This window comes from Acomys minous (genome assembly GCF_964271855.1).
Source record: "Acomys minous genome assembly, chromosome: 10".
Classification (NCBI taxonomy): domain Eukaryota; kingdom Metazoa; phylum Chordata; class Mammalia; order Rodentia; family Muridae; genus Acomys; species Acomys minous.
In genome coordinates this window covers 74,862,873-74,884,667 of record NC_140491.1, presented here as the reverse complement: position 1 = coordinate 74,884,667, position 21,795 = coordinate 74,862,873, and the positions used below count along the sequence as shown (strand labels likewise).

At 43.7% G+C, this 21,795-nt stretch overlaps 1 protein-coding gene across 9 annotated transcripts in view; it reads right to left on the bottom strand.

The window, feature by feature from the left end:
* The window catches only part of RABGAP1 (RAB GTPase activating protein 1), a 138,260-nt gene that overhangs the window by 2,634 nt on the left and 113,831 nt on the right, over nucleotides 1-21,795 (bottom strand). For all 9 annotated transcript variants that reach the window (XM_084798465.1, XM_084798458.1, XM_084798459.1 and 6 more), the window contains 9 exons: nucleotides 21,446-21,589; nucleotides 19,957-19,998; nucleotides 19,591-19,719; nucleotides 10,450-10,542; nucleotides 9,919-10,029; nucleotides 3,291-3,395; nucleotides 2,457-2,540; nucleotides 1,917-1,988; nucleotides 232-429 (listed from right to left, as the gene is read on the bottom strand). In XM_084798465.1, the coding sequence (XP_084654591.1) occupies nucleotides 232-429; nucleotides 1,917-1,988; nucleotides 2,457-2,540; nucleotides 3,291-3,395; nucleotides 9,919-10,029; nucleotides 10,450-10,542; nucleotides 19,591-19,719; nucleotides 19,957-19,998; nucleotides 21,446-21,589 (978 nt within the window). The remainder of the gene's footprint in view (nucleotides 1-231; nucleotides 430-1,916; nucleotides 1,989-2,456; nucleotides 2,541-3,290; nucleotides 3,396-9,918; nucleotides 10,030-10,449; nucleotides 10,543-19,590; nucleotides 19,720-19,956; nucleotides 19,999-21,445; nucleotides 21,590-21,795) is intronic.

The following is a 21,795-nucleotide window of genomic DNA, read 5'->3' as shown; positions in this document are numbered from 1 at the left end:
TTTTAAATGCTTGCTCTATGTCCCACTATAACTCTTGGTAACTATTAGCATGATAAAGTTCAGACTCTTAGGACAGCTGAAATGGTTAAACACACTCTAGTAAGTAAAAAGGATTGTGTTCTACCCAGAAGGGATACGGTCAACGTTTAGTGGTGGTGGCTGACCCGACACCTAAGTCATTTCTGGGTTTCTAGTCTATCCTGGGAATCTGACTGCCATTGCCGTTGTTACCTGGATCTTACACTCAGCTTCTACCAACTGCAGTTTGGTCTGGGCCAGTTCTAGCTCCATCTCCCGCAGCTGGTTCTTGAGTGTCTCTTTTTCTTCATCTGTGTCCTCATCTGAAACCCCTTTGGCTGAGCTGGCGGCCTTCACTCGCCCTTCTTTATTGAAGAAGTCTCGGCAGCGGTCGCAGTCATCTACCTTTTGCTGAAGTGAACACCGGAAGTGAAGAAACTCCAAAAGATGTCACACTGTCAGATACTGCATGTACCTCAGTGTCTCTTATGAGTTCTAGAAAAGCCTGGCTATCTTGGGGAAAGTGTCCGCAACCTGCTTTGAAGACTGCCTGGTTGGTGTTCCATACCAAAGGCAATAAAAAAATCCCTTCCTGATCTGCTGTACACCATGAGGAATTCTAGGCTAAGAAACAAAGTTGCACGTAAGCAAAGGCTCGTATGCAAGGATCCTCACTAACCGGCATACAGAGAGAATATCAACATGACAGCAATGAGATATGTTGGTTTGCTTATTCATGGGAGCTTGCAGGTTCTAAGAACTTATTGAAAAAAATTTTTATGATATAGAAAAATGGGTAAATACTAATACTGGTGTAAAGAAATAGGATACAAAACTGGATATAGATGCTGGAGAAATGGCTCAGTACTCAAGAGCACGTAATACTCTTCCAGAGGTCCTGAGTTTGATTCCCAGAACTGTATCAGGGGGCTCACAACTGCTCAAAACTCCAGCTCTGGCCTCCATGGCCACCTGTACTCGCATGAAATTACCTACCCCATAAACATAACTCAAAAAAAAAAAACTTTGAAAAAGATATATAAACAGTCACAAATACATTTCATCAAAACAGGATACCAACTTTAAAAAATCTGTTAATTATACCACCAAAAAAAGTCCATATGTGAAATTTAGAAATGTAAATGTTTAAAGAAAGGTTAACTTGGGATGAATGCAACTTTGTATCTTACTGTAAGGTCAGGAAAGGCTGGGAGAATAGGACAGTGTTAACTGCCAGAAACCAGGTGCTTCAGTGTAAGGGGCTGAGTTCAGTGTCCATGAAAAGGAAAAGAAGGGTGTATCTGTCTTTAAGCCACTGCATTGTAAGGTTTTTCCTCTTATTTCTTAGATTTGTGGCGTATTTAAAATACAGGTGCTTCTGTTCATGATGGAGTCTGCTGCTGGTGATATCTTTATCCAGACTTCACAGTCCTGTGTGCAAAGTTGACCACACATTGCCAACAGGTTAGTAAGGAACCTGTCTGTAGGTCATTGGCCTTTGTAAGGTTTGAAAAATAGTTAAAAGTCAGTCCTGAGTAACAGAAGCCCCCGAACTTGCAATAAAATATTAAGAATATGCATTGTGTTCAGATCCCGTATAGCAGAAGATATGAGTACAGGAGGGGAGTCTGCAGAAGGAAGAAGCAAGAACCCCCACCTCAAGTGACAGTTCGCCTTTCCCAGTGACATTCACAATCCTGGGTACTTGAGTGTGAGAGCTAAAACCACAGCACAGATGGTCTCATTCTCAGTCCTTCCAGAGAAACAGGCATGTGAGTTGGTTGAGCACCGAGCTGGGTCTATAGCAGGCACTTTATCTGTACTGCTCAGCTGGACCTACTCTGTCAAGGATAGGCCCATACCATGAACTACAGGGAATGAAATCTCTTAAGTCTTACCCGAATTTTCTCAATTTCCACTTTATTGGCTGTCTGCTGCTTCTCCAGTCTTTCACTCAGTTGAGAACAAATCTAAAGAAATATAACACCACAGACCTGGTTCAGTGTCATCTGCATAAGTTGGACTTTGGATAGACTCTGCCCCAGCAGCAGCTGGACTATGCTGTGACTGCATAGATGAGGGCGACAGAAGCACAGATGGGAACCAACCTGCAGAGTTCTCTACAGGCCTCTGTGAGGTCCCAGGTATAGAAAAAAGGAGTGCAATCTGGGTTTGTGCTTTCTACCAGCATTGGAAAGGGTGGTTTGCCAAAATTCAGAGACACTCCATCTCCTGACATCTGAAATACTCTGAATAGCCTGAAAAATTCGGGCTTTTGTGTACTACTGGTAAGCTAGGCACTCTGCAAGCATGCCTGTTTAGAACTTAGCAATCTCCCCAGTTGGAAGTCAGCTTCCGTACTTACAAGTGCGGCTAAAGTAAGAACATGGACTTGAAGCCAGGCCAGAGCCCAACTAGGCCCTGGTGCAGGAACTCACCTGCTTATAGTCACCAATGATAGAGCTGTTCTTTTTAATTTCTGATTCTGCTTTGTCAAGTTCCCGGCGGCACATTTCCTTTAACTGCACACATTAAAAAAAGTTTTAAGTGAAATAGGAAGAAGCTTGGCTATTAACTGCACAGTGCTGAGCTTTCCAAAACTCTGCCTCCCCTAACTCTGGCTGGGCTTAGTTCCCCTTACAGCCACCTGTTTCCTCCTCCCAACGCAATGCTAATCCTCTGTACTTAAAGCCAACAGGAGGAGAAAAGGTCAACAGTCCCCGAAATGCCAGTCCTCAGCTCTAATGGGGCGTCTACTGAATTGCTTGAGGCACTGTACAAAAAGACAGTGCAGGCCAAACAGATGGAAGAGCCCAAGAAAAGATGGCAGTGTTACAGGCAGGGCTTGGTCAGGCTCATCCAGGCCAGGACTGCCTGAGATGAGGAATTGGGAAGGTGGTTATGGGGTGCAGGAGAGAGGTGGGAGCTTGCTTTGGGTCCCCTGTCACCCACTGCTCTCAGGATAGTCTGAGAGAGGCATCAGAGGACAAGGTGGGAGGACTGACTATTCTGGGATGTGCCCTCTGTGGCAGATGCTAGCATTCTTCTGTTGCTTTCCGCACTGATGCACAGGAGCCTCTCCCACCTCCGTGATGTACTAACTCAATGCTTTAGTTTTTAGGAACCATTAAATTTTATGGAGGAAATTAAAACTGAAAAGTAACTGAAGCTACTATCACCAGGTTCTCTAACACCAAGAGAGTACCTCTAGCTGAACCCATCAGTATTGGCAAAATTCAGAGGTTTATGGGATGGGACAAGGATACCCTGACCTGTGCAGACTCCTCTTCTAATCTCCTCTTCTCATCTTCTGCATCAATCAGCTTCTGCTTGGTCATCAGGAGCTCCTTATTCAATGCATCTGCCTTTTCTTCTGCCTGAAAACATCAAGGAGATGCTGTCACTAAGCACTCACTATGAACTCAGAACTTGAAAGGTCATGACCCTATTGTAAGACTGGTCCAGCCAGTCCAGACTGAGGAATGGCATGCCCAAGGTCACACCTAGGCTACTAGCAGTGTGTGGTAGTGCAGGGCAGTGGTCAGGGGATGCGCTTTTGACTCATCTCTATGCTGAGTGACTCATGACTCACTAAGCTCCAGGTTCTCCATCTCAACATGCACTCGGCGCAATGCCTAGGTTAGTGTGGACAATAGAATGGCAGCTGTGAAATGTAATAGTTACAGTTTGCTGCCTCCAAATGGTTTGTATTTCTCCCATGCATCCCTGCATATGTTCTTGCTAAAGTAACTCGACAGAGAAGGCAGCTTTCTTCTGGTACTTTCTTTTATAATTTTGGATGGGCATATCCACTAGTCTTTTTCCAGCACACACTTAATGGCTGGTGAGTGGAGATGTGAGTCCTAGGGGGCTAGCCCTTTGATTCCTGACTCAGATCCCTTCACAGGTAACTGAAGGGTGACTGTCATGCTGGACAACAATCAAGGAAGCTAGGGATGGTCTTTTCTGGTCCCTTCCTGGACAACTTTGCTTGGCTTCTCTGACATTAAGCACTTATACAAATTACTGGGGCTGGGTCTGAGCTGTCCATTCCATCCTTGGGCCTTAACAGAAGAACTAAGACAGGCACGACATGAGCAAACGAGTCCGTTGCTGACTGCCTGCAGACCGTATGGGTATGAAACAGAAGTGAGTGCTGCCCTCACCGAGCATAGCTCACTACTTGCTCCTCCACTAGAACCCAAGAGGCAGTTACAAGCAAAATAAAGATAGTAGACCATAAGGAAACAGTAAGATAATGCAGCTGGCAGACAGCACTTGAGCACAGCTGTGACCTGCGCCCATTATCAATGCTGTAGCTCACATGAGACTGACTCCAAGAGTGGGTCAGCCAGGGGAAAACTGGCGAGGATAGGCAGCCTCTCCTGACCTCTCTCACAAGCTGGTGACAGAGATGGACTCCACAAAACCTGCTCCAGCTCTGCTTTGGCTGACCCTCAAGCACTGTGCCAGTGGAAAGGCGCACAGAGCCTCCTTGACTGCCCCGGCCATAGCCCTGAGGGGACCTCACTTGCTACAGTCATTCTAGTTAGGGGAGCACCTGACCTGAGACGAGACGGTCTAGGGAGGATGTACATAAACCCAGGTTGCTATTTCCAACCATGAAGGATGTTTAGGAAGCACATTTACCCTCCCACTGTAATCAGAATTCTGGACAATAGCTAGAAAGCAACTATAAAAAACTACAAAAGAAGAAACCATATACATTCTCCTATCACTGGGGCTTCTGTAAGAGAGTCAAACAGAAGGAATGCCTAAAAAGTTAGGGTCCTGTGTGGTTAAGGTGGCAGAAGCTGTGGGGAAAAAAGGGAGTCAGAGCAGTCTATAAAGTGACTGAAGCCCAAGCAAACACCTAAGGATGCAGCAAAAGGAAAAAAAGCAAACAGGACAAAACCAGTTCCTACCTGGATGTAACAGACAAAAGCTGTGTTAAAAGGAGAAGACAGAAAATACGCCTGTCATACAGCACACACAGACTTAGAGCAATAAGGACTACTGGGGCTTTTCACAAGCAAGTATGCACAATGGGAACATATCAGATGCCCCCACTCTGTGAAACCAAACCTTGTACGGTTGGAAGTAAAGTGTGTAAATAGATAACAGGGCCGTCCTTATAAGAACAGTGCTTGCCCAGAATTTCAGAATTTCAAATGCCGATTTTAAAAAAGGTTTGCAGTAAAATTTTAAAACCTTTAAGATAGTAGAGAATGTACAAATTAAACTTCTCCGAAGTCAAAATAAAACAGACACCGACAGAACAAACACTACAGACAAATGAGTAAAACATAAGCTGGTGTTTGGAAAGATGAAGCTTGCTGATAACCATCTAGTTAGGGGGCAGGGTGGATATAACCCAGCACCAGGAGTGCAGAGCCTCAGCAGCGTCAGGTCCACACACGTGGTCCTCAGGTCAAGGTGCTTAGAGACAAATTGATAAAAACCAGCCAGGCAGTGCACACCTCTGATCCCACCATTTGGGGAGCAGAAACTAGAACACCCCTGAACCCAGGCTAGCCTTGGCTATTTAGCAAGTACCCAGTCAGCCAGGGCTACATGCTGAGGCTGTCTTAAAACAACGGACTCTAAAGGTTGTCACATGAAGAATTAGAGAGATTCTCTACTTTGTATAGCTCCATTATCCAAGAAGTTAACTCACAATTTCCTGAAAAGTAAGCAGTAAGCCCACCACGAAGTTCACTAGACCACAAGTTCTAGGCCTGTGTAAACAATTCAGTCAGCCCCGTCTCACAATAAGACATAAAAAGACAGCTCAGCTGCAGCTCAGGAGTGGAATGCCAGACTGGCTTGTGTGAAGCCTCAGGTTCAACTCTCACTATTTATTATAAGCAATATCCTAAAACAAGTTTTAAACCCTACTGGGATTTAATTATAGGAACACAGTTAGTTTACACTGTAAGGTAACAAATTAACAAAATATGTGTATACATCATAACAAATGCAAGGAAAGCATGTGGCCCTGACAAAACTGAACAGATAACTGAGTAAAGGTTTCTCCACTCCTCAAATTGGCCCTAAGAGCTAACACATGATGCCACCCTACCTGCTCTCTAGCTAGGATTGCTCTAAAGACCTTAGCAAGAACGGAAGGCAGTGGAAAATGCAGAAGAAGCTGAAGTTACAGTCTTCACCCAGAGATAAGTGTGCTTATGTAGGAAACGCAAAGGAAAAAAAATCAAAACAACAAAAAACAGGAAACCTCTCATTACACTAAATCACAAATTTTGGTAAGGTCAAACAAAGGCTACAAAGTATGGCACAAAACCACTTTCCAGAGATTAGCAATCAATAACTGGAACATGCAATTAAGAAAACACCATCATTTACACAGACTAAGACAGGGTCAAGCCTCATGAACTGAAACCCACGCAGCAGTGCTGAGAGGAGCAGAAGACATGCCAGTACAAGGGTGACATGCCATGGGCAGGGGGCTCAGCTGCTGCTCACATGTTAAGTCTCTCTGCAAATTGACAGATTCCATGAAACTTCACTTAAAATTCCACAAGGTGGCTATTTCTAGAACCCTCCATGTCCTTTGTATTTCTGTGAAAGTCTCTATCAAGTGAGTTCTAAAAAGAACAAAGCCAGATGACTTAAATGACTCAATTTAAAAATTCATTATAAAGCTGCTACAATCAAGGATGGAGCAGCTAGAGTGTCACTTAGACCAACCCACACACAGTCAGCTGATGTCTGGCAACGGAGCTGGCGTGCTGTACTTAACCTGCTGGATTCCCCACCTCGCTGTGTTGATTTTCACCCTGAAGCCATACTAACTCAAAGCGGAGGAGCAGCCATGCTACAGGGGAGTCCCGGTCAGCCCCACGCCCCAAGGTTACAGTTGTCATCCCACTGCACAGAGGAAAAGGCTTTTTGGGGTCACCAAGGATGAGGAGAATTTTCTCCACAGCTGTGTAATCAATACCACAAAGAGACAAATGACAACAGAAATGATAATTTAGATGTGAGGGAAGAATCAAAGGAATCCACTTCTTTTTAAAAACTGAGCCTCAGAAGTCAAAAGGATGAGAAAGCGGGCTGGAGAGATGGCTCATAAGTTAAGAGCACCACCTGCTCTTCCAAAGGTCCTGAGTTCAATTCCCAGCAACCAAATGATGGCTCACAACAAACTATGAGATCTGATGCCTTCTTTTGACATGTGGGCAAAATACTGTATAAATAATAAATAAATCAAGAAAGAAAGAAAGAGAATGTGAGCGCACCCCACCATCTTCTTAACACGTTCAGTCATGGTCTGGAGTTAATAGAAGGTTAAAAAAAAAAAAAAAAAAAAAAACTAATTAAAAAAAAGAGAAGATGTACTCTGAAAGGGTGTCGCTCAGAACCGTGGGTGCTGGGTACTCCTGAATCCTATTTGGCAGGGCTCCTGTAGTCAGCATGCTTAGAGTGTAAGCACTGGACTCAGGGCACCTGGGGTTCACTCTGATGGCTATGCTCTATGATTAGCTGGGCAACCTGATTTGCTTCCATTTCATGATCAATGAAAGCGGATCATAGTCCTGTATATACAGAGCTTTTCCTGAAGGTTTCTAAAGATGGTGTAGGAGTGCCTGGTACAGTGCCTACCACCTGACAGTGCTAAAGATATGCGAGCCATTACAGATCAAACTCACTACCCTTCCCTAACTTGTGCTTGCAGTGCAGCTAAGCCATCAAATCTCAGCTCCTTGACTAGTTCTGTAACTATAATGGAGACTTTGGTATCACAGAAAAGATCTCAGGCATTCCAGTGAGGTCTGAAGCTCTCTAGTTTTCTGGATAGCTTCATCCCTCTGCACTTCGTAATTGTTAAAAACAAAATCATTAGCCTGGTGTAGAGGAGTGCAGAGGCAGGTGGATCGTTGTGAGTTCTAGCCAGCCTGGTCTATACAGGAAATTCTAAGCTGATTTGAGCTCCAGAGTAAGATTTTGAAAGAAAGAAAGAAAGAAAGATAGATAGATAGATTTCATTCCCTCCTTACAGAGCAGAGTTAAGGACGTGCTCATAAACTGCCTGGTGCTACAGGACATGAGTGAAGTGGAGAGACCTTTACGATTTGCACTGTTTCTACTTCAGGCCTCAGGAATCTAGCCTAGTTTTATGACTACTGCGTCAGGATGAATTGATCTGGAAAATAATATGGTTTATATTGCTTAGGCACAGGCTTTAAGAATTTAAGTCTAAACCAGGTGGCACATGCCTTTAATCCCAGCACTTGGGAAGCAGAGGCAGGTGGATCTCTGAGTTGCAGGACTACTGAGACTACCCAGGGAAACCCTGTCTTAAAAAACAAAACAAAACAACAAAACAAAAACCCACAAAAATAGAAAAAGAATGTAAGTCTACAGTCTGTCTCAAACCACTGCTGACTCCAAAAACTACAAACTGTAACAGCTCAAGCGGAGTAAGCGGAGTAAGCACCAAGGGCTCTGGCCAACCTGCCTCTGCTATACAGGCTGACTCCTCCTCATCGCTTCCTGTCTGCACCATTCACACCAGCTCCCTCTACACTCCCGGCAGAAATGCCCGAGCAGCAAGGACAGTACCTGCAGGTTTCTGCAGAGGAGAGGAGGCTCACCCTGACAAGCAAGCAGGCCTATGCCAGAAAGTCATTGAGAGGCCAGGTGTTGGTCACGGAGAGCTAAAGGCCTTGAACTCTTGTTCAAGGAGAAAGGAGAAAGGAGCCTTCTCAGTCATGTTTGATAAGCAGATGGAATTCTGATCCTCTGTTCTTTGCAGGGGTTTTTATTTGTTTGTTTGTTTGTTTGTTACAGGACGCCAAATTGTGCCATCCAGACTCTGCTTGTGCCCCAGCCATTATTCTTCCTGCCAGATCTTAGTGTCCAAGGTGGCTAGGAAAGCAGACTAAGTGATTACAGACAAGGTCTGTCTGAAAATTTTAATTTCTGAGAAAATGAAAAGGGGCAACAAATACTGCCACATTTTCCTCAGTTTTAACGACTGAGAAACCAATAAATGCACATGTTTTCAAGGAAATATACTATGTACATTTGTATACTTGGTTGGATGTCAAGGGCTTTCTGAACTTTACTCTTTTTTGCAATGTAATGTATACACAAGTGTGAGAAGCCTGAAAGCCCTTGGAAGCCTAAGTATATTGCTAGAATCTTGGCAAATCGACAAGTCATCTCAGGATACTGGGAGGTTAAATCCAGGAGCTTACAAAAATTGTAGTTCAGGGGCCATATCTAACCCAACGCCAATTTTTGTAAATAAATTTTTATTAGAAAACAGCACTCATTCATCTGTGAACTGCTTCTGTGCCAATGGTAGAATCAAGCAGCAGCAACAGAGACCATGGGCCCTCAAAACCTTAAACATTCCCTATCTTGCCACAGAATAAGTTAGCTAATCGTAAAGCCATGAATGGCCATTACTTCTTCTAAGGGAAGCTTGCAGTACAGAAAGGAGAAAAACAAAAACAGAGTATCTACCAGTGAACGGTTGCTCAGCATTGAGTGGAATGCCATGAACAGTGTTACCCAGCACGCTCACAACAGAAGGAAACCTCTGTGCTTCTTTCTGTGGAATACAGGAAGTGCTCACAACTCACTGCTGCTAACCGATAGCAGTGAGAAACAGTGAAAAATACTCCCTTGCACCCAAAACCCACCACAACCTCTCGATGTTTGGGCAAGCAGGCAGGACTCATGAGCACAGTGAGAGAACATAGGATGGCAGGGCACTAACACAGTGGAGGTCCCTTTAAAGGAAAGGCTGACAAGTGAGCTGGCTCCTAAGGGAAGGGTAGATAGAAACTATAGCAGTCAACACTAAAGTGTAAGGAAAGGATCAAGCGTCTCTGGTGTGAGCCTTCTCTTCATATCTGTCACACTTACATTATCCAGGTCCTTCCGCAATGCGATCTTGCTAGTGACCAGCTCATGAGCTAAGTCATCGTTTTCCTGTTCCAATCTCATGTTAGCTTCTTGGAGCCGCCTATTCTCCCGCTGCAGGAGGGAAAGAAGTTGGTTATGGACATAAAAAACAAACAAACAAACAAACAAACAAACAAACCAAATGTAATGGCAATGATAGCTTCTCAAGGGTTCAGCTTCAAAAGGGTTCAGTCTCAAGTCCTGTGGAATAAAGAGACATACATGGCTGTCTGACTGTGTTTCTAAACAAACAACTTCTAATTTTCTGTCTCCACAAAGAAGTGTGTCACTGAATGAAGTGAACCGTCTCTGACTGACTAAGGAAAGAACACCCAACCCAGGCAGTTGGCTTGGAGCAAAACTGCTCTTACTTTCTTATTTGTAAACTCAATCTGAAAACTAGGTTTGAAACATTACGAATGAATTTTTAATAAGATTGAATAAAGCCAGCTATGAGCACAAGGCTATGAAATAAAAGGCTGTAAAACAAACCTCCAGTCGCTCGACAGGGTCTTCCTGTTGTGCCTGCTGCTCCCTCATGGTATGGTACTCTTTTTCAAACTTCTTTAGCTTCTTCTGGCTAATCTGCCGAGGAAGTCACAGCACAGGTGAAGAACCTGACGGTGGTGCTTACTGCCGCTGACTTGGGCAGATCCAATTAATGTGGCCGTGACGTTTACTACTTTAGGATGGAAATCTTCATACACAAATTTAAGCCTAAGACTCTGAAAGGGATAGTTGGTTCCCAAACTTTTACTGACAGTGTTCTATGGAATACCTTACAGATGGCTTTGCTCACATGAATGTGGTGTTCTATTTTTCCCTAGTAATAATAATAAGAAGCCACCATTTTCTATAGCACATACCAGAGTGTCACTAAATGTGTGAGCATCACCCCCGTGCCTCTCCTCCCCCCACCCCAACTCCAGGTACAGTCCTCATCTGAGGGATCAGGACTTTCTGTCTCATGACTGACGCTGTCAAGAAGGCTTGTACTGCCAGGTGGTGATGGTGCTTTAGTTCTAGCACTCAGGAGGCAGAGGCAGGGGGCTCTCTTGAGGCCAGCTAAGCCTACAGGACAGCCAGGGAAACCCTGTCTCAGCATGTAAAACAACACAAAACACAACAAAAACCACAAAAACAAAAACAAAAAAAGGAGAAGGAAGAAAAGGAAGAAGAAGACAGGAGAGGAAGAAGAACAAGCGAGAAGAGGAAAAAGGAAGAAAAGGAGGAAGAAAAAGAAAAGGTGAAGAAGAGGAAGGAGGAGGAGAAAGCAGAGGAAGAAGAGGAGGAAAGGAGGAATAAAAAGAGGAAGAGAAGAGGAAGAAAAGAGGAAAAAGAAGAGAGTAGTAGTAGTAGGAGGAGGTGTGGTAATTGTAAAATCTAGGCCTGAAGTACTAGTCACTGGATTCCTTCCAAAGCCCAAGCCCTCTGCACTTCTAAACCTCCGGAGGCCTTTCCCTGCCCTAGCTCCTTGTGTCCTGCCTCCAACAGGTACACTTCTCTCTGCCCTCAGAAACAGGTCTCATTATGCCTCAAGCCTCTTCCTCCTGAGCCACAGGCTGAACCTTGCACTCCTCTCCTTCACTGCTCCACACAGGACTGCGCTTCCTTCTCACCCTCAATGGTCCTACTGTAGGAGAGAATCCTACAGTCTCACTACACCAGGACCAACCACTTCTTTTTCTTCTGGGGAATCTTGGTTCTCTCCCTCCTTTCTTCTCATCCGTATGAGGAGTTCCCTGTGTACTGGCATGTACTTTCCTTGCAGCAGTCCCAACCACACTTAAGAATGAACCTTCAGGATGCAACTCTCTTTTGTTTTATTCCTTCTAAACAACTTATTCTCTGTGTTTTAAAAACTGTATTTGGCAGGGGGCGTGGTGGTGCACGCCTTTAATCCCAGCACTCAGGAGGCAGAGGCAGGTGGATCTCTGAGTTCGAGGCCAGCCTGGTCTACAAAGTGAGTCCTGGACAGCCAAGGCTACACGGAGAAATCCTGTCCTGAAAAAACAAACAAAAAACCAACCAAATAAATAAAAACTATTTAAAAAAATAACTATAAACAGCACAGTAAAGTAGACATGTTCAGTTTAGAAAATAAACATAAACCTAGTGCTTATTTGTTCCCAAAGCTTGAATTACCAGCATTAAATTACTCATTTCCAATCAACTTCTAGACCACAGGTCCAGATAAATATAGATAAAAAGAAATCTAAGCAGAAATGGGTGCACATCTGCAACATGCTAGTGTAAGTGCCTACATTTCTTTCTGGTCATCCTTTGATCACCCTGGTGGATCCTCTCTCACTGGCTCTGGCGTTCTATGTGAGCTGTGAGCAGATGTGCCTCAACTGGAGCTACGATTCTGTAGTATGGCATTGCTATCTTAAAGCCAGTAGCCAGGGCGGTCCACACAATGATGCCCATTAAACACACGAGACCACAAACTAGAGAGGGATATCTCTACCACACATCTCTGTGTTACCCAATTTGGGGGCAAACTTTTATTGTGCTCCTAAGTTAGTCACCCAAAACAAGCAAGTATGGGTGTGCACACGCATAAAACATCTGTGTGATCAGTAAATTTATAAACCAATCCTTCCAGATAGTGGTGGACAAAAATAACTGACGCTTATGGGCAGCACTCTCCTCTACCTAGTAGTCTTTGTAGTCTAGGCAAAAGAGAAGTGAGGGTGGGACTCCCTTAGTGCCTTCTGAAAAAGAGTTGACATCGCCTCCAGTACTATGCCCTCAACGGACCTTCAGGATATTTCAAAGTTTCACTCTCATGCAAGGCTAAAAAAAATTAACACTTTCCTCACAGCCATACATTTTGAAAGGCTAATTTCAAATTTTTTTTAAAAGATTATTTATTTATTTACTTATTTATTTATTAATTACATATACATTGTTCTGCCTGCTTGTACCCAAGGCCAGAAGAGGGCATCAGATCACATTATAGGTGGTTGTGAGCCACCATGTGGTTGCTGGGAATTGAACTCAGGACCTCTGGAAGAGCAGTCAGTGCTCTTAACCACTGAGCCATCTCTCCAGCCCCCTCAAAATTATTTTTATATTTTATTATCTTTGATCGAAACTAGCTGACTAGTTGAGTGTTTGGTGAATGCTGGGCCCACGTCACGCACACCACCTTTTGCTGTTCAATATTTTTTTGCATAGATGTGATTTACCTTTATTATTTATTTTATAATTAAAAAACTGTTGTCAGAATTACTTTAGGTTGAGACAGTAGTTTCTTCTTTATATGACGGTCCAACCCCGTTCTCACTCTGTCTCCAAGGTGTCCCTTCTCAAAACTAGATGTGCACAAAGCCTCTTCCACCTTCCCTGGGATTTGCAGGTCCAAACTTGGACTCTGTCCACCAGCTCCGTCTCTTCCCATCCTTCAGCCTCAGTTTTTGTTTCTCCCACAAACTCTTTGTCTCACTGTGACTTCCTCTATCAATGACACTAATGTTTCCTTCCAACTCTTACTGATGCTAACTTTAGGAGTTTGGGAGTCTGCATACTAGAACCAGCTACTTCACTTTGCCCCTGCGGCCCAGAACCCAGGAAGAGAGCTGGCTTCCCACTAACTGAAAAGGTAGAGGCACTAGTAGCAAGAGCAGTGGCTGTGGTGGCAGTTCAAACATGCCAGGCCAGCTTTTCTATACATTTTTAAAGCACTAATTCAACTCCTTCATGGAACCTACCCAAGTTCAATTACTTAGGTGCTGCCCCTTAATCTTTTGTGTTCTGTCTGTTTTGCTTGCCACTCTACCTGCAGTGCCTAATCAGGTCTCCCTGATTAGAGTCTGCTATGGAGCATGTTCTTTGGAAAGCATTAGTGACATAAGGAATAGTAGCCAGATTGCATGGAAATACTTAACCAACAGAGGCACAGTTTCCATTCAAACATGCAGACTCATTTTCTCTTCTATTTAAGCTTAGGAGGAAGCAAAGAAGTTTTGCTTCTAAGCTCAGAAGGCCTTGTTAGCTGACCCTATCAGAAGGCTTCCAAAAATCACACCTTCACACAGAGGTACTGCTACCCTTCAGCAAGATGGAAATTGAAATTGAATCCTTGCTGTATTTAAAGTTTTCTCAAGAAGAAGAAACCGAACAGCTGGACAGTGTGGACAGTAAGTTAGGTAGGCAAGTTCACAGGCACTGAGAAGCGGCACTGTGGAGTTTCCTGAGCACGGGGGTGGGGCAGAGCCCTGCACTCAGTGGAACTCGTCAAGTACTTCCAGAGGGTCTCTGGGCCCTGAGACTGACTGTCTGAGGTCCTCAGTTAAGAATTTTGACATTAGGGAGATGTTAGAGACCTAGTGTAGGCCAACTTTAAATTAAAAAAAAAAATCTGTACATTTATTTACACTGTTCTGTGTACACACACATATTCCATGTGTGGCATGTGTTGCATATGTAGGTCAGAGGACAGCGTCAGGAGTTGGCTCTCTACTTCTACCATGAGACTTCTAGGGCCCAAGCTGAGGTTATCAGGCTTGATGGCAAGCACCTTTACGCGCTGAGCTATTTTCATTTCCCCCAGTCCAGTCCTAAGCATCTCTCCTTCAGTCATTAATCTGTCATGAGAATAGATTAATGTTCAATAGCTGCCCTGGTAGTGAAGCTGAGCCCCTGGAGCAGACAGTGGTATCAAGGCCCATGTAGATGAAGAAAGAGTGAGAGTGGCTGCAGACCCAGGCTCTAGTAAGGTTCAAGCTGCTTAGCTCTGTGAGAAACACAGCTCAGCTCTGGTCTTGGCTTGGCTGATGACTTGCTCATTTGTGAAATACTAAGAGTGCTTTTGAGTGTTAAGAAGAATATGACAGGAAACCGTCATGTTCAGTGCTCAGAATACTGTAAAGCACAGAGAGAGGTCTTTTCAGTAAGCAGTAATTATTCCTTACTGCTGCAGTTACTGGCAAACTATCAGAACTAAGAAACAGAATGGTCCCCTGAATACACAGGACATACAACAAACTACATAAATGAAGCCATACACAGAGGAGCATGAAGTAGCCTGGCCTGTAGAAGAGGAGGAGGTTTCCAGAATGCCTTCACAGATAAGGAGCTGCTGGTGTGGGGACCACAGGGAGCTGGGTAAAGGTAGGAGGCTGACTGTTAGAGTGGCACGGCCAGATTGAAACCTAGTTTCTGGGCAGTCAGGTGGGTTGTTAGGGAACCAACAAGAGGTGTGGTGCGGGAGGGATCCTGATGCCGAGTAGGACTGAGGCAGCCAACTCAAGAAATTGGACATTGGTCCACCTTCCAGCTCAAGAATGCTTGGATGCTGCTGTGCTTTTGAGTTACGAAGGCTTACACAGAGCTTTCCAGATGGTGAGATACTGCCATACAAATTTATGCCTCAAAACAGTTTTCTGAGATGGACAGGGCAGTGGTTATCACCTCATTTTACTATCAATTGTGACATGCATAAATGACCAGCATTCACTGGCACCAGCACAAGAAAAGTCTGGGTAGTCTTGCTTTCTGCTGTCTCTGTAGCATGCTGGTTACTGAACATAGCTCTTCCTCACTCAGAATATCTGTAACTGAGGAGCTGAACATCAGGAGTGCTCTAACATGTCAGGTAAGGAGACAGGCCAGGCCACAAGAGCACGTGAGCAGCAGCTGCTTACTTAAGGCCTCTATCTCTCTGTAACACTGCTGTCTAATTTATCCTGTATCTCACAGCAGACTGAGGACCAAGGCTGGCACTCTGAAATATCTGATATAAGTAAACACTATTAAAACTATGAAGTTTTTATTTCAAAGTTCAAATAGTTTATACCCACAGACCTTGAGATAGAATCAGGCATTTGAATCTGACCTGAAATGTTTTTCTACAATACAAGAAGACATTAGTAAGCAAGGCTCCAAGAGCCGACAGTCAAGCGAGCCTGGCTGGCTAAATGAGGAGGCAAGCCTGCTGCTGCCCAAGCACTAGCCAGCAGCATTGTCAGGCTCACCAAAAACACACATGCTTTCTCACAAAAATCTTCTTGTAAATGTATGGATGAATAAAACACTGTGGTCTCCCCTAGCCTTAGAGGGTAGTGTGACTTTGGGTACAATGTTCAGAGAGGAAGTTTCCTAATAAGAGGCCAGCCCTTCATTTACAGCAAAGCACATGCGCCTTTTAGAACCCAGATCTCAACTCCATCACCTACTGCCGTTCTTGGTAATTGACTTTTATGACCTGGGCGTCTCTAAGCAGACCTCACAGGCCACCATGAGGGCTCATTTCACTATGTGAAGCACTATGTTTCAAGTGTCTGTGAGTACATAAAAAACAAGCAAACAAAACCCCTAAGGACTTTGAGGGCACTACCCACAGAACACTCCCTGGTAACCACACCAATGGTCTGGATGGAGAATGAAGCATAAGCTGTGCTGCTTTCAGCTCCTGAGTAAATTCTGCATGACAAAGGGTTCTCTGCCTTTGCAGGACTCAGTCGTGAAGGGGCACGGTGTTCAGGCTTCAGCTCAGGAACTAGCTTGTGACCTGACTTTTCATCTAAACTAGCTGTACACCTCACACTTGTGTGACTCCTCTCTCTCAACAGCATACAATACCTATGCAGCTTAGGCAGGCTAAGGAACTAGGGGCCTCCTGTCTTTAGTCTCCCAAGTTCTGAGATTCTAGGCCCAACCTTTTTAGAGTTCTTGAATCAAACCAAAATGAATTTTTTAAAAAGGTCTAGAAACTGCCCCCCCACTCCCAATCACGCACGGCACTTACAAGTCTGAAACTGTCATGGAGTTCCTGGGAAGCTCAGGAGGGGGATATTCACAAATGGTTTTAAGATATTGTTAGTAGTAGGACAGTTTTCTGTTTACCGACTCCTAAACACATTGAGCAGACTGGTAAACTAGCTGGTGAGCCCTGATACACGCTAAGCTTTACATTACAAGCATGGATCCTAACTCCTCAAGAGCAAAACATTTCCGCCCCATAGTTAGCTCATCTAAGGACAAAAAAGAGAAGGAAGATGTAACAGGCCCAAAAAACCAAAAGGATGGGCACACAAGAAATGTAGAAAGTTAAGGCTCACGAGGCCCAGCGAATATGGTGCTTTTTAATCAACACACCCATCTTGTGGCCATTTCAGATACTGCCACATCACACTCAGTCCTCAGTGCACTTTTGCAGGAAGCATAAGGCATGGAGAGGACCAGGAGTGCAGGGTCAAAGGCGTCCTGCTCACTGCCCCACCAGGACCCCTTGGGCAAGCCTCGTGACTTCCATAGGCTTTAGATCCATGCCTGCTGTGCCCTCCCCACCTGATACTAAAGCATGAAGAGTAAGATGTTTGTAAACACTAGCTATACAGGCATCAAACATCGCAGCATTATTATTACAGTACTGAATCAGCACAGTAACACAAGTGTTTGTTTTTAGTTATGTGAGGCAAACTATTCCCAATTCTCACACCAATCAGGAGGCACAGCACAGTAAACAAACAATTTAAAACATTTAAAAATAAGAGAATAGGATAGCAGTGAATAACAGAGCTAAACTTTTAAACTTCTACACCAAAAACTTTTCAAGCTGGTTTCCATCCCTCACCAGTCACTTACCACACAACCCCTGCCCATGTCTACAGAGCACTGTAGTCGCACACAGCTCATCGTGTCTATTTCCTGTGTGGCCTTCAGGGTCCTCCCACATGTGGAGCACAGGGCACAGGCTCACGAGGCATTGCCAGGGATTAAATATGTACCACACAGTTCCACTATGCCAACAACCTAAGCACTCCCTCGGTTTTCCTCAGTGCAGCAGCAAGACTGAATTAGCCCTGTGTGCTTTTCTCCATCTTTTAGCAGAAGAGTCTTATGTCCTGTAGCCTGGTGAAGCTGTAGGCTTCCCGAGCTGAGTGAATTCAAGGAAAATTAGCCTCACTTAGATTAAGTACAAATAGGGGGAACAATACAAAACACACCCCAAACACACAAAGTTCTTCAGGTCTGAAAGGAATTTCATGCCCAAAATGAAATAGTCAATGTATGCAAATATTCCCAAGGCAAGCTGTTAGCCTTACTTCACTGGAAGCATAGGCAAGAAAAAAAAGACATTAGCCAGCTCCTATCTGAACTGTGGAAGTAAAGTATCAATCTGTATTCAACTAATGGCATTCAGCACTGGAGTCTCTTCTTAAGACTTGTTCAAATCTTTGTAAAAGAATAAGTGGAAACTCAACAGAATATTCGACCAGCCCAGCCAGCAAAGCAGTATTTATTTCTATGTCAGACACCACTCTTAGGGTTAAGGACTCAGCAAGAATTAGTTTCTCCTCTGCTGTCAACTCTATCTCAATGAGGTGAGAAGGGCTGGGGAAGCTGTTAGATACCGTGACTAGAGAAAACATGTCTGGTGTCTGAGGTGAAGACATGATGAAGCAGTGATGGACCCATGCACACAGCTAGCACCAGAGTTAGAAGCAGAAAGATTAACTGGTGCATAGTACAGAGGGGTGGATATGCTCAGTGTATGTCGGAGAATACAAGGAAGCCAGGGGTTTGAGGAAGAAAGTAAAGTAAAAAACAGCAGGAGATAGAATCACAGAAGCCACCCAGGCTTGTACACAAACTGTAGGACCTTGGAAGCCTCAGTAACAACCTGAGTCACAAGTTAAGGTAAGCGGTTTAAGCAAAGGAAAAAGGAACGAAAAGGCGGAACACTGTAGAAAGGAGGTGGTGGTCAGGTGGTCAGCATCAGGATACACTTTAGTGACAGGCTGTGGAGTGTGGAGATGTAGCCTATGAATAAGAGGAATCAAAAGTGGCAATGATTTGTAGAGAAAAGTGGATGACCGCTAGACTACTGAAAATGCCTAAATATGCCTAAATGCTGCATATTAATTGTCATATTATTTAGGGAATAATGACAATGAGGAAAAAAATTGTGCTTTTGCACACATGCATTTTCTCCAAATATCTTCAGTCCACAATTGGCTGAACCCACAGACAGGAAACACACAGATACAAAAAAAACCAAGTGTGTATGAAGATGTTTTGAAAATAGAAAGGTACACAGTTTACAACAGAATACCCCTTATTATAGGGTATAAGTCCTTACTGATAATGGGAAATCCTGCACGTTCTCAGAACTGGCATTATTTTGTTTTTGTGAGTTAGTCTTGCTATGTGGATCAGGTTTGCTTCGGGCTCACTATGTAGACCAGGCAAGCCTCAAACTAATGATTCTCCTGCTTCAGACTCCCGAGTGCTGAGACTACAGGTGTTTATCACCAAACTCAGTAAACCTGAATGGTTTTTAATTAATGACATGACAAGTACACTTACACAGGAACAATGTTCTGTAGTTATCTTCAAGCTATGTATATGAGAAATATATGAAATACACATGAATTTGGGAAGTACAGCTGACCTCTAACCCCATGATAGTTCAGCAAGAATAAAAATAGCAACACTGCCACTCTCACCAAACAGAAATCACCACAGGAAGCCCTAACAGCTTCCCAAACACTGTGGCAGCAAACATTTAAGTTCACTCAATGTGAACTATCAATTATGTATTACAAGCATTAACAATTTTATCAGAAAATCTAAAATATCAACTGAAAAATGCAGAATAAGTTACTGCAAACGTTACTTTACCTTCGTGTTGCAGGCTAGCTCCATGAGCCTCTTTGCATTTTCTTCAGAGCGGTACCTTTTAGGGAGCTGAACCCTGAAGAACTTCAAGGCACCCTCAAAGTCCGTCAATAGCAAGTCATCCTTGGAAGTCTTGAAGTAAGAAAAAGAAAGACATGTATGAAAAAAAATGTCTGTTATGAAGATACACAAGAAACATTTTACAATCCCAGCAACTTTTAAAGTATTTCTTAATTTTTTCAGAGTAACTTCAACATATTCCATCGATGAAAATGGCAGAGCAAATGACCACTTAGCATGAGATGAAACTAAAGACACCATGGAACAGGGCAGGACAATGGACACCTCAGCTCACCAACAGACATGTACCTTTAGTAATCCAAGGGCGACATTAAAAATGACACTTATTCCCTGAAAGAGAAGAGGCAAGACAGTTTTAGAGTCTGCATCGCCATGTGCTGTAAGCTTTAGGGCTATCATGGGAAGGTTCTTAAAGAGACCCAGTCTCCAGTTTTTCTCAGAGAAGACCTTTCCATCCTTATCCTCACACTCAAAGAGAATGAACACTTTTCCAAAGTAGTCCATGATCTCAAATGCAAACAGTATACTAATAAAATAGTGACATCAATATGGCAGTCCACACACCCTAGACCTGAATATGGTGTGAGTTGTCTAATTTGCTTTCCTTGTTTGACCAAAATGGCAACTCTGGGTGAAAAGCAGGTGAGGGAAGATACTAACAACTGTCTTTAACTTAAACTCAAACTAGCAGTGTCTGGGGCTTGGTTCTTTTTTTTTTTTTTTCTTTCTCCCTTTTTATTTTTAGAGACAGGATTTCTCTGTGTAGCCGTGGCTGTCTTGGACTATCTCTGTAGGCCAGGCTGGACTTGGAACTCAGAGATCCACCCACCTCTGCCTCCCAAGTGCTGAGATTACAGGTTTGCTTCAAAATATAAAAACAGAACTGTAATACATCATTATAATATTACAGTGGAAAATGTAATATTTCACTTAGAAATTATACATATAGAAGCAAAGACAGTGAAAGAACATATATCAAAATTTTATAAGTAGCTGAACTGTAGAGACAGTGAGATTAAAGTATTTTTAATATTTTTGATATTGTCCAAAGTTCCTGTCATAAGCACATTATTTTATAATTAGTTCTCTCTCTCTCTTTTTCTTTCTCTCTCTCTTTCTTTCTTTCTTTCTTTCCTTTCTTCCTTCTTTCACATACATATAACTCTCAAATCTCAAACTATGTTATGAGGCTAAGGTCATTTTCATACTGGCCAGTTTCTTTTTAGTGACAATGCTCTACTTTTTAGCAAACTGCTACCCAGCCTCAAGTCACTGCCATTTTAGCAGGTTGCTCACGTAACTCAGCCCACACATGGAAATGCTAGATGAGAGCTCCAGTAGGGCCTCTCTTTAAAAAGGAAGAATGCAGAGCTAGGAGTGGTGGCACACACCTGTACTGTCTGCATCTAGGAGACCCTAAACATACACCCACTCAAAATAGAGGTACCAGCTCTCAATTCAATTACAGATATGAGAGCTATCGACTGAGGAAGCATGGTACTATCAAGCTCTGTCTTCATCTACACAAGACAGAAACCTCTATTTCATTTACTCACTGTCCCAGAACCAAGCAATACTAACTAATCTAAATGTCTACTGTGTCTCTTCTCCGCGGAGAACCTCTCTGACAGGGTGAGTAGGACACTGGCCTCAGGCAGAATCACCTCAGCACAGATTTGGCAATACCAAAACAAAACAGAGGACAAGAGATTTGACAGAGCTGATAGTGAAGTACACTGCCCACACAAGCCGAAGTACTGTGAGCCCTGATACGCACCTCACATAAGAGCAGGTCAATGATATGGAAGACCATGTAGAGAGGGAATTTTGCAGTGAAAAGTGTTAGGAACCACTGGGAGGCATACATGTGTGCTTCAAGGCTGATATCCAGGAAGTGGTTGTACAGGTCAGGGATGTACTCCTGAAATGGCAAACTAATTAGTTCTGGGCACATACGCAGTTACCCTGTTATTTCTCAGGAGGCGCATACATCTGCCAGCAGTAGCCCCAAAACTCATATACTTGTGTTTTTCTAAGTATCTCTGAGGCGCTCATAACACTTACCAGCTCTTTTCCAGACTACAAACTAGTCGAAAGAAAGAGAATTCCCCAGAAAAGTAACAAGCA